General features: G+C 40.1%; 1 protein-coding gene across 13 annotated transcripts in view; it reads right to left on the bottom strand.

Annotated features, from left to right (window-relative positions):
* ABCB11 (ATP binding cassette subfamily B member 11) overlaps positions 1-13403 on the bottom strand; it is a 104667-nt gene that overhangs the window by 29838 nt on the left and 61426 nt on the right. For 11 of the 13 annotated variants that reach the window (XM_060409796.1, XM_060409794.1, XM_027964891.2 and 8 more), the window contains 4 exons: positions 12316-12486; positions 11631-11832; positions 9696-9771; positions 6373-6475 (listed from right to left, as the gene is read on the bottom strand). In XM_060409796.1, the coding sequence (XP_060265779.1) occupies positions 6373-6475; positions 9696-9771; positions 11631-11832; positions 12316-12486 (552 nt within the window). Of the gene's footprint in view, positions 1-4423; positions 5405-6239; positions 6476-9695; positions 9772-11630; positions 11833-12315; positions 12487-13403 lie in introns of those variants that run through there. The other 2 variants (XM_060409800.1, XM_060409801.1) reach the window with 1 other exon arrangement.

Raw genomic sequence — 13403 nt, 5'->3', positions numbered from 1 at the left:
ATGTCTACAGCAAATTGACTACAGAACTGTTAGTGTTCTATTTCATTAACACACAGTTATTTACCCCTTAAGGAGCTGACCGTCAGGAATAGACAACAGTAAGGAACTTCAGATACTATCCTTTTGCTTCCAAAGTCAAAGATTTCATTACCAGTTCAATTGAAATAAAAGCCTGGTGTCCATATTCTAGTTGCAAGCCAAATAGGATGGAGGGAGAGCTTGCTTGGTGATGGATCTGTCAATGCCTCCATTTCAGGTTCTCTCTTGGTCTGTCCTCAGTAGTTGCTACTCACTCATGCAGCAAATCCTTCAATAATTTCATCTCTGATGTCTTACTCAACTCTAGGAAATCAATGCAGAGAGGAAGAAAGGTGCCTGCGAAAGCATGGGGGAAACGGGCATGTGGAAAGAATGTGGTTCTTGGATGAGTCCAGCGTGGCCACTAGTGGAATATATCACTGAGCACTTTGGCTCTGTGGGGCTCAGTTGCCTTCTCCTCCTCAGAAGGAAAGAAATAGACAAAATTCTCTATGGCTCTCTCGTGTTTCTGCACATCTGGTGAAAAGATGCACTGACCACCTTTGTTGAGGCTGTTTTCTCAAGAATTTCTCAAGAATGTTGGTATAGCAAATAGCCTTGGAGGAGGGGGATCGTGCTTCCATCCTAAGACAAGGGCTTATCGTCCATTATAAAAACACCAGGTTTCTCAAGCCTAGGATTCCTCTTCCCCCTCCTTTGCTGGTGTCACCTACTTCTCTTTCATCAGCTGAGAAGTCAGGGTAGGCTGGGGAGTCAGCGGAAATGCTGTGCACTGGCTCCCGCTCACGCTCTGAGTAAAGTCTTTTATCTCTGACACAGCTCTTACGTACTCTCCAGCATCCATAAAATTGCGTCAGGCTAACTTGATAGCTTCTTGGAAGAGGGTGTTTGCTGTGACCAGTGCATTCTCTTGGCAAAACTCTGTTAGCCTTTGCCCTGTATGGATGTGAGAGTTGGGCCGTAAAGAAGGCTAAACACAGAAAAATCGATGCTTTTGAACTGTGGTGTTGGAGAAGACTCTTGAAAGTCCCTTGGACAGTAAGGAGAATAAACCAGCCAATCCTAAAGGAAATCAACTCTGAATATTCATTGGAAAGACTGATGTTGAAGCTGAAACTCCAATACTTTGGCCACCTGATGTGAAGAGCTGACTCATTTGAAAAGACCCTGATGCTGGGAAAGATTGAAGGCAGGAGGAGAAGGGGGTGACAGAGGATGAGATGGTTGGATAGCATCACTGACTCAATGGACATGAGTCTGAGTAAACTCTGGCAGTTGGTGATGGACAGGGAGGCCTGGTGTGCTGCAGTCCATGGGCTTGCAAAGAGTTGAACACGACTGAGCAACTGAACTAAAAGTAGTATAAGAACAAAAGAAAACGGAAGTCATTATATACAGAAGGGTTTTTTCCTCTGGGATTTTGCAAAGCTAAAGACAAATTAACTCATCTGAAAAAAGCTAAAAGGCTAAAGATACGTATTAAAGTGAAAGTCACTCAGTGGTGTCTGACTCCTTGCAGCCCCATGGACTACACAGTCAATGGAATTCTCCAGGCCAGAATACTAGAGTGGGTAGCTATTCTCTTCTCCAGGGGATCTTCCCAACCCAGGGATCAAACCCAGGTCTCCTGCATTACAGGCGGATTCTTTACCAGCTGAGCCACAAGGGAAACCCAAGAATACTGACGTGGGTAGCCTATCCCTTCTCCAGCAGATCTTCCCAACCCAAGAATCAAACTGGGGTCTCCTGCATTGCAGGCGGATTCTTTACCAGATGAACTATCAGGGAAGCCCCAAAATATATATATGTGTGTATATATATACACATAGATAAGTATATATACATAGATGTAATGAATTCACAGCAAACCAGTAACTCACAGACAGACAAAATTATAAAAGTTTATATCCGCTTCCTCACTGCAGTTCCTTCCTCTATTGTGTCAATGATAAGTTGCACAGTGCTCACTTATTTATCACACGTAAGAAGTATCCTGCCAGCGGCTCCAGTGAAGGAAGAAGGGCAGTGCTCTTGCTCATCTTTGCATCCCTAAGATAATATCTGGCACTTGTTAGGTGTGCAATCAGTGTTCATTGGATGAAAGAATGAATGAAGCTTTTATGCTCATGGCATATAAATGCAAAAAAACCCCACATTTATTTTAAAAAATACTGATCACTTACTTACAAGGTAGATGGTTCAATGCTTAACAAAGGGCTTTTCTCAGCTTCCTCCCATCCATATCCTGTGTAGCTCAGGTAAAAATATAACTTCCTGCTTAAATCTCATGTCCAGATTTCTATATTTTGTTACATCGATTTCTTCATGCCAACCCATAGGCGGTCTCCTGCCTTGATGACAACTTTAAGATATGATGATAGGAAATGGTAACTATGACCAAGAAACAGGGACTTTCCAAATGATCAAATGCTAGCAGTCGTTTTTATAGATCTCCTGTCCTATCTCCTACGTGTGTGCGTCCTCAGTCACTCAGTCGTGTCCGCCTCTTTGCAACCCAATGGGCCTTGCCTCCAGGCTCCTCTGCCCATGAGATTTTCCAGATTTTTTGAGTGGGTTGTCATTTACTTCTCCTGGGGATCTTCCCAACCTAGGGATTGAACTCACATCTCTTGCATTGGCAGGTGGATTCTTTACCACTGAGCCACCTGGGTAACCCTGTCCTAGCTCCTAACCAATGCCTAAACCCTACTATAAGTTAGCTGTGATGAAGTGATGGGTTTTTAATATTTGACCTTGACACAATCTCATACATATTCTATCTTTTAGTTCCTCTGAAAGAGGTGCCTAGATATCAGAGACTGGAAGCTTTAGCCTGCAGTTTTCCCCTAATCCTAATCTCAATTTTATTAGCATTATAACTGTGATGTGATTTATGAAAGCCAAGAGTATAGCTTGGAGGCCAAGAGAAAACAGGCTATAGTCTTGGCTCTGTCACCAGCTAACTATGAAATGTTTGGTCAGACACCCCACTTATACTTTGGAAGCACAGACTTTTGAAACCATCTCAAGTTTTCAGAGTCAAAACCCAAAGAGACCACAAGGTGGAGATAACGCCTTTATATAAGTAAACCTTTTTGCCTTGCCACACAAAATAGAACAACTCCCAAACAACAGTCAGGTTAGAGCTTCTTCATCAAAATATGAAAAAAAATTTTTTTACCAGTGTTTGATCTTAAAGAATTCAGTTAACTATCAAAATACTTTAAAATTTACTTGGGATTAAAATAACCTAAATATCTAACATACTTTAAAATTTACTCTGAATAGGAAGTCCTTATATTAAATTCTATCAATGCTGATTCTGCTGTTTCCTTTTTAAAAATATTTAATTTTTAAGTCAGAAAAGTTCTAAGATAATTTTCATACAAATGAGCAGTATTCTGTCACTTTTTCCCTTTTCTTCCCTTAACTAAAGAAAGAAATCAAAGTGTCATCCTTTTAAAATCACACTCTCTCTGCTCAGATGTTCCATCACAACCAACTCTTTGCTGCCCCATGGACTGTAGCCCACCAGGCTCTTCTGTCCATGGATTTTCTAGGCAGAGTATTGGAGTGGGTTGCCATTCCATTCCCCAAGAGATTGTTCCCCCACCCAGGAACTGAACCTGGGTCTCCTTCATTGCAGGCAGATTCTTGGTTTCCATTTAATTGAGTTATTTATTATATTCTAATTGGCAATGCTGATGAGTAGAATACTTAGGGAGTAGTTTCATTTTCTCTGGAACTACTCTCTGTATTTGATTTAGATTTCCTTTTATTTAAATAACTCCCTTCTGAGTTTTCCCTGCATCAGAAGTCTGGGAACCTGATCGTCAGATCTTCAGGAAATCTGATTGTTCTCTGCAACAGTGCTGAGCCATCTGCCAGCTTCAACAATAATAAAATTGGATTTTCTTTTCCTTCCTAATTCTCTTGTATTTGTTGTCAAATATTTTCCCAGAAACTAGGGGAAAAAATAAAAATGCAAAAAAATTGAATACAATTGGTGCTGTTATGTTTGAAATGTCAGTGTAGTGTTTGGTTCTTTCTTCCTTGAAGCTTATTAAACTCCTTGTATAATGCCTCTTATACTTATGGGTGGCAGTACCACAGATATAAATGAAAAAACTATTTCTAGAATGAGAAGAGGTGCTGAGTCCTTAATGGCAAGATGCAGTAAGCAACCACGCTTGCTAAACATTTTCTCTCCTTGGATCCACCCTGCTGTACCTGAGACAAAGTGTTCCTCTATGAAGTTTATTTAAACCAGCTGTATCAGATACTGAGAACACTGTCTATTCAGAGTCGAATACCAATTAGTGACTGAACGACTATTCAGAGGCAAACACCACTTAGCGACTGAACAATGACAACAATAACAACATTAGATAATTAAGAATGCTATTTATTATTAATATCTTAAAAGCAAAAGAGAGCCTTAATAATCCTTCCATCATAGCCATAAAATCGTATGTAGTACTTTGTTCCAAATTGGGCATCATGAATCAGCGTTCATAATTACTCCCCAAAAGGATTCTCATACTGAAATGTTTTAAAGATAATTTGAAATTACATCATGCATAATGGATGTGCTTGTAATTAAAATATTCTCTGACTCATTTTCTTTGATAAATCTTGTGGTTTGGACTTTATTTTACTATAAAAAGTTAATTTTTCATCCTAGTTTTAAAAATCGCTTGATGTCCTACCATGTGCAGCTCTGTAACTAAACAGAAAGATGAAAGAGTCTGTAGATTATGAGAAGGTTGGGACAGCACTCAGTTGGTTCTAGGTTTATATGTGGCAAATAAACAGAAATGTTTACTAGGTCTCATGGTAACCAGAACTTCCCTGGTAGCTCAGACAGTAAAACGTCTGCCTACAATGTGGGACAGCCGGGTTCAACCCCTGGGTCGGGAAGATCCCCTGGAGAAAGAAATGGCAACCCACTCCTTACCCTTGCCTGGAAAATCCCATAGACCGAGGAGCCTGGTAGGCTAATGGTAACCACATAAAGGAGTTTCCAGGCAAAGCAAGATGCCCAAGTTGATACAAACACAAATAACAGTTACTAACTTTAAGAAGCTTGTAATTTAGTAATGGGATAAGACAACATGATCTGAAATAAGCCTCAATAAGAAAATTGCCATGAAAAGACTGAAATGAAGAGTAATGGGGGATTGAAAATGAGAGGATCAGGGCTGAAGAATAAAGTTCAGTGACTAAGAAAGTCTCTGAGTAGGAGGGATGATCACCTTATATGAAGGTTAGACTGTGTCCACTGCAGCAGTGGACATCCTGATGAACAAAGTTGAATATTGCTGCTGCTGCTGCTGCTGCTAAGTTGCTTCAGTTGTGTCTGACTCTGTGCGACCCCAGAGATGGCAGCCCACCAGGCTCCTTCGCCCATGGGGTTTTCTAGGCAAGAACACTGGAGTGGGGCGCCATTATATGTGTTGATTCTTCTCCTATCTATTTCATTTTTATGTTGCTTTGAATAGTGTTAAAATTAATAGTGTTAATTTAAAATGTATCCTAAAACAATTATTATAAAATTGTATTAAGTAAACAAATGTCTGTAAAACCTAATCAGTCCCCATTAATTTAAAATTTGCAGTAACTTGCATCAAATACTTTATAATTATTATAATTATTTAAGAAGGAGATTTAAAGTTTTACAAAGGAAAGTTTTCAGATAGTCTTAAGAAATTGAAAGGGATTCCTGCATAATCAAATAGTCTGCTAAGTACATGTGATTATGTTTATTAGAATGGCTCACATAAGAATTATCAGTGAACTTTTAATACTTCATCTTAGTTACCATGTATTCTTAAAAATGTTTTATTATTTATGCTTCTCTTAAAATATTATGTAAAACATGATATAAAATTTAGAGCTTCATTCAGGTCTTAATGGGGCCTCCCATTTAGTTTGACTTAGTGAAACATAGGAGAAGGCAATGGCACCCCACTCTAGTCTCTAGTACTCTTGCCTGGGAAATCCCATGGACGGAGGAGCCTGGTGGGCTGCAGTCCATGGGGTCGTGACTGAGCAATTTCACTTTCACTTTCCACTTTCATGCATTGGAGAAGGAAATGGCAACACACTCCAGTGTTCTTGTCTGGAGAATCCCAGGGACGGTGGAACCTGGTGGGCTGCCGTCTATGGGGTCGCACAGAGTCGGACATGACTGAAGCGACTTAGCAGCAGCAGTAGCAGCAGTGAAACATTGCTAAATAGAGGCCTTGAAAACTCAGATTCTAAGCTTAAAGGGCATACGATAGTCCCTAGGAGAGACTTCTTCCATCCCCCCATGAGCCATTGGTGTCTGACCTTTCTGTCTTGTTCATGCGTAGACTTATGATCTACAAGTGCTAATGACGATTCATGTCCCAGGTAAGAAAGCTGAGACTTGGACCGTTGTCGGATGGAAGCTCTGTAAGTAAAAAGAAAATGAATTAGTCTGTGGCTTGTTGGAACAGGACTCAATTGGTTCCAAGTTTACATCACCTGTGTCAGATGCAGGAGCTTCCTGAGTGGGTTTGACAGAACTATCAGTCGGGTTGCTACGGCACCAAGCTAAACCCTGATTCAGAGTACACACACAGAGGGAGGAAGAGAAGGGACAAAGCTGTTTCACTAGTCCACCAAAAAAAAAAGGCATCCAAGACTCAAATCTATCCCAAACCCACACGGTTCTGCTATTGCTGCAATGGCAATGGCCCATCACTATTACCTCCCTTAGGACTGGAGGATGAGTTTTGATCTCTTTCTCTCTCTCCCTGATGTTTGCTTTAGCATATTCTGCTGCTGCCAAGTCACTTCAGTCGTGTCCGACTCTGTGCGACGCCATAGACGCCAGCCCACCAGGCTCCCTCGTCCCTGGGATTCTCCAGGCAAGAACACTGGAGTGGGTTGCCATTTCCTTCTCTAATGCGTGAAAGTGAAAAGTGAAAGTGAAGTCGCTCAGTTGTGTCCGACTAGTAGCGACCCCATGGACTGCAGCCTACCAGGCTCCTCCGTCCATGAGATTTTCTAGGCAAGAGTACTGGAATGGCTTGCCATTGCCTTCTCTGGTATTCAGATTAAGCTAGACTAAAACACCAAGGTGGCACCTGCCTATTACAGATGCTCAACTATCCCTGAGAAGACAGCCGTGCATCAACTTCATGACCCTCACTTATTCCCACGTTCATTTGATGGCATCTTGATCCTCTTAGTCACCGGGTTCAACAGGTGCATTTCCGTCAAGTCCTCCCTCTTGCTCTTGCTCAAACTCTCATTGTGATCAGGCATGAAACCACACCCCACTTGGACTTCCTGCTACCAAACTGGCTTCTGGGACACCCAAGCCCATCCCATTTGGCCTGAAACTCTGCAGCAATAGAGTCATTTCTTTAAGTTAGGTAACTGAGGTCAAGAGCTCAACTCCTAAAGGTGTGAGGGATAGCTGTGTGTCAGCTAGAGAGAGCTGAGTGCAAGAGAGGGCTGAGACTGAAGGTTTCGGGCCTAAAAAATAAACTCAGAGCATTGGCAGACAAGCAGTATGTGGAGAAGAAGAGGGCATCAAAATATAGTTGACTACCTCCCAGTTCTGAGCAGGGAAGACATCAATCCTTATCCCTTCTACTACTTTAATCTTATGTTTCTTAAATCTCTCTTTCTCTCGTTCCCTGTTGCCCATTCATCCAGCATTCTACCTGTCTAGCATAAGCTGCCCCAAGGAGACCATGAACAGTAAGGGTGCGAGGCAGGGGCCCGACCTGCCCGCTCTGGTCTACCATAAACACCAGCATTAGAATTCTGTCACTCCCCTTTTGCAGAACCTGCAACGGCTGCCCCTCCCTTCCTCAGAAGCTGTGTACCACTTCTCATGGGAAACTAAAACAGCTAATTTGGGAATATATGTTCTCACTCTCTCAACATTATTATTTAGGAAATTATTCTCATCCATGGAAATTGTTCTTGAATCTAAAATATATTACCAAAGAGAGACTTAGGCATCAGACCGAGAAAATAAGATACAAATTAACATTTCAACTAGTCTTCTTAAAAAAAAAAATCTGTCAGCATACACAATAAGATATTTTTAACAGACTTTCTTACTCAGACCTATAAGTCTTTCCCTGGAGGAGGTTAATAGCTACTTTCTGTGTACAGGTTGTATTTCTCGGCTTCTCTCCCTAGTCACCAAAATGTAGAATTTGTAAGAACTAATAGCCAAATAAGAAATGTTTATATTAAAACAGTTATCTGGGCCTAATAGCAAACTGTTAAGTAAACTACTTAGAATGGGAAAAATTCTGTTCATCTGAAAAATTAAGAAATTATTTATTTTCTTTTGACCTCACCATGAGATACATTCCTCTTTGCAACCTTTAACTTAGTGATCAAAAGAGATGCCTAGCCATTTTCTGGGTTTAAGAAGTTAGTTGATATCTTCAAACTGTGATTCTGATGACCTTTATAATTTTTTCCTTCCAATCAGAAAAAAAAATGGTGAAATAATTCATGCTAGATGTCCTTAAAAATTACCCAACAATTTTGGCAATTTTTATAGCTTTTACATTTGAACTATTGTTTATTATCTGAAAAAATTCAATGAAACTAGCATTTCTTGAAATTTTCTGAATAGACCTGTTCTTAAAAGGAAAAATAAAACCCCTAAGCATAAAACCCAGTTAACTAGTCTTTGAATATTAAAAGTAAACAAATCTGTGTTTGAACTACTTGGAGTTGTTTCTAGAATATTATATTTTAAGCCTGTTTAACCATTTTTCAATAAACAATTAGCTATCTTGAATGAGCAAGTCATAAATTGAGCCTTTGTTTAGAGCACAGCCTTGAATCAAATATCCTAGAAATGATAAGGGACAAGGAAGAGAAATGTCAATCTACTGCCTACAAATAGTCTCTGAACTTAAGGAAAAAAGATCTTGAGTAACATTTTCATAAATACATGCAAATACCCCTGGGCAGAATTTTTCTTAATATACAGACCTTTAACATTAATGGAACTATTTTTTTTTTTAACTTTTAAACCAGAATGAAAGATTAAATTTACAGTCTTGCTACAGCATGCTCCAAAAATATTCTTTGGAAGTCAATACCCACAGATTGACCCAGAAAAAAAAGTTCATGTTTAGGAAAATATGCTTTAAGTGTTAGATGACACATCTCATATTTCATCTAGTTAAAGAACGATTTGACCTTGAATGGGGAACTCTGGGAACAGAAATATTTGTAATTCAATTGCAGCTCAGTAGGTTAAAGAATGGAGCTAAAGGCATGAATTTGACTTCCATTTAAGACAGTGCTTCATACCACAGTTAACTCTGGGAGACAAGTCTAAACACAGATTTTTAAAAATCCCCTTTCTAAGCTCAATAAACAACATTTTAACTACAGAGTGTCTTTATCATGACCCCCTACCCTCAATAAAATGAGAAGCCAAAATTTGAAAACCTCTATGGGTTGGAGACAGAAATGTCAGTATGGCGACCTATGATTCATTTGCATGCTCATATTACACAGGACCTGGGGCTGTGTGTAAGGGCTTTTCAAGTGTACCTGAGATATTGCCAGAAGATCTTAGCTGCAGAGGGTTCCTGAAAGCATCTGAAAACTTTAAAATCTGCCCCGTTGCCTGAGCTTACCTTAAGCTAGCCTGGTAGCTCCCTCTGCTAAAGGTCTGTTTTCTCTCAAGTAAGGCATCTTCGGTTTCATCTTTTCCTATTCAATACAACACGAGTGATCCCTTAGTGTATACAATAAGCAGAATCAAAGCAAAATAAGATTATTTACTATATTTGCATAGCATATCGTTACTATGTCTGATCTCAAACACCCTGTTAACTTGATTGCAATAACTAAAAGCTAACATTTGTCCAGCACATTCTAACAATAAAAAAATTAAAAATACTCAGCAAGATTGAATCTTTTGAATTATATGGCAGCCTATGTGTTATCACCACAGAAATAGATACCTATAGCTATAGCTGATATGAATGACAGAAAAATCTTGTGAGAAACCTACTGAAAAGAAAAAGTGAGAGCATTAGTTGCTCAGTTGTGTCCAGCTCTTTTTGACACCATGGACTGTAGCCATGGAATTCTCCAGCAAGAATACTGGAGTGGGTTGCCATTCCCTTCTTCAGGAGATCTTCCCAACCTAGGGATCAAACCCAGGCCTCTTGCATTGCAGGCAGGTTCTTTGCTGTCTGAGCCACCAAGGAAGTCTGAGAAATCCACTCAGTTCAGTTCAGTTCAGTCGCTCAGTCATGTCCGACTCTTTGCGACCCCATGAATCGCAGCATGCCAGGCCTCCCTGCTCATCATCATCTCCCGGAGTTCACTCAGACTCATGTCCATTGAGTCCGCGATGCCATCCAGCCATCTCATCCTCGGTCATCCCTTTCTCCTTCTGCCCCCAATCCCTCCCAATATCAAAGTCTTTTCCAGTGAGTCAACTCTTCGCATGAGGTGGCCAAAGTACTGGAGTTTCAGCTTTAGCATCATTCCCTCCAAAGAAATCCCAGGGTTGATCTCCTTCAGAATGGACTGCTTGGATCTCCTTGCAGTCCAAGGGACTCTCAAGAGTCTCCTCCAACACCACACTTCAAAAGCATCAACTCTTCGACGCTCAGCCTTCTTCACAGTCCAACTATCACATCCATACATGACCACAGGAAAACCATAGCCTTGACTAGATGGACCTTAGTGGGCAAAGTAATGTCTCTGCTTTTGAATATGCTATCCAGGTTGGTCATAACTTTTCTTCCAAGGAGTAAGCGTCTTTTAATTTCATGGCTGCAGTCACCATCTGTGGTGATTTTGGAGCCCCCCAAAATAAAGTCTGACACTGTTTCCACTGTTTCCCCATCTATTTCCACTAGAGGTGGCAAAAAAAAAAAAAAAAGTAGATGAACCAAATTAAAAAAAAAAATCTTTTCAGAATAAATCACGTGTTCAATGTATACAGTCATTTTACACAATAGTGTTAACAAATCCAGATTTGATATGGGAGAGAAAGTTTGTGATAGATGCTTAACATAGGTTTAGGTAAGCCACCAAATCCAGAGGTTAAGACTCCATGCTTCCACTGCAGGGGGCATGGGTTTGATCCTTTGTCAGAGAATTGGATCCTACATGTCACATGATGTGGCCAAAAAAAAAAAAAGAAAATTCAGATTGAAAAGGAGCAAGTACATTAGGACCTGAAGCATCTACCTACACTAATGAAAATATGCATAAAACTTTTTAGTCATTGTTTAATTCACTCAACCAATAAGAAGAGAGCTCATGCTGAGTGCAGGACATTCTAGGAAGACTCTCTTACTTGCAAAGTGTGAGGGGGAAAAAGGGGATGGAATTGAAGTTTCTTCTGCAGGAGACCTGGGTTTTAGCACTATGACTTATCAATAACTAAACCTCCTGAGTGTCTGTTCTTTCCTTTATCATCTATGTAATGTCCCCCAGGGCTTTGAGGAGAACAACTAAGACACTATATATTAAAATGCATAGAAATCCAAAAACATCATATATGCTAATTATTTAACATAATGTATAAGCATAACTGAAAGGGCACTTGCCTTTTATGTCTTTTTCATTAAAGGCTTGGTCTCCTTGACTTTGCAGAGTTATTAGAGTGAAGTAAACGCCTTTCCTTTCCAACAGTTCTTCATGGGTGCCTCTTTCCACTGCTGTACCATGTTCAAAACCGATAATGACGTCTGCAGTTCTGATTGTAGATAGGCGATGAGCGACAGAAATGATTGTGTGCCCATGCTGAACCTGTGAGAATATACAGTGCACTGAGTCAGACTGTAAGACAAAGCTGACAGTGCCATTTGGACTGTCTCAGAATCCACAAGTAAGGCAGAGGCTCGATCCCTAAGAAGATTCTTAAATAGGCTAAACAGACGTTAGAAAATATCAGCGTACTTTCTTGTGGCTAATAAGCACATCACGCGTTGCTCCAGGTGCTGCTATTAATTGACATCTTACACCCAAAATGTAAATTTTTAAAATCACATATTGTGAGTTAGACGTAACAAATTTTACATGCGCCACCTTTAGAAGCAAATCATATGTCTTCTGTTCAACTCTGAGGAACATTGTGGTGAGCCAATATTTTCCAAAAAGATACAATGGCCCATGTAGTCCTTCTCTCACTGTCTCTCTCTGTCTCTCTTTCTCCTCTCTTCACAGAGGCCTTTCCTACAACATAAGAATTTCCACACGGACTTATGAAAGGAACTTAGACTCTCAACAAACCTTACTCAGTGCCTCTTGTACCATGGCTTCACTCTCATTGTCCAGAGCCGAGGTGGCCATGTCCAAAAGCAGGATCTTTGGGTTTCGAACAAGGGCTCTAGCGATGGCTATTCTTTGTTTCTGCCCGCCACTCATCTGGCCTCCTCCTTCTCCAACAAGAGTGTCAAATTGCTAGGAAGAAAGCAACATCAACAGCATCAGTGATGAAGAGCAAGAATTTGATGGATCCTGACAGTGACCCATTCATTACAAAGCAACATCAATGATGAAGAGCAAGAATTTGATGGATCCTGACAGTGATCCATTCATTACAAAGGTCCTTTCTAGCTTCCTCCTCAAGCAGGAGTTTTCACACATCCATCTTTCACTTTAAAAAAAAAAAAAAAAACCCTTCCCTGAAACAGGTTATTATCTAATCAATATTTGCATGTAAAATAAAGATATTGATTTATTCTTTTATTCTGGATGATAGAAGTGTTTCTTTTTAGCTCAACTTCAAGTAAAATGTTTCCACCACAATAAAAGTTAATCAGCATCCTGAAAATCCATCTTAGAGGATTAAAGCATATGTCAATTCCTTGTCTCTTTCTTCTAGCCAGACAACACAGAAAAACACAACACTAAAGTTGTCTATATATTATGAATGAAAGATCAAAGTAGCTTTATAATCACTACCATGAACAGCGAAGAGTTACTATCTTGCATGCCCAGTATTACACTGGAATCTCACAAGGGGGCGATGTGGTCAGTCAGTCTCTTATCTCACTTATATTAGCAACATGAGTTGAGAATTTACCATGTAGAAAGCGTGGATCTGAACTCTTTACACATATCATCTCATTTAGTCCTGACTGATATGCCATGAGGCAGGTACTGCTATGCTCCTTAACGGATGGATAAAGTAATGCTGTAGTCTGAGGGGGTAAAGTAACTTGTCCAAGTTCATAAATCTTAAAAGTGCAGAAGGTGGGATTTGTCCGGAGGCAGTCTGATTCTGAAGCTTTATATTGTTTAACCACTAGACTATGTCATATACACAGCTGCAATCCTATTCATGCAAGCATTTTGGAAGGCTGAGAAGGACATAT

Source organism: Ovis aries, chromosome 2, assembly GCF_016772045.2.
Source record: "Ovis aries strain OAR_USU_Benz2616 breed Rambouillet chromosome 2, ARS-UI_Ramb_v3.0, whole genome shotgun sequence".
Taxonomy (NCBI): Eukaryota; Metazoa; Chordata; class Mammalia; order Artiodactyla; family Bovidae; genus Ovis; species Ovis aries.
The sequence above is the reverse complement of the archived record's forward strand: the minus strand, read 5'-3'. Positions and strand labels throughout refer to the sequence as shown.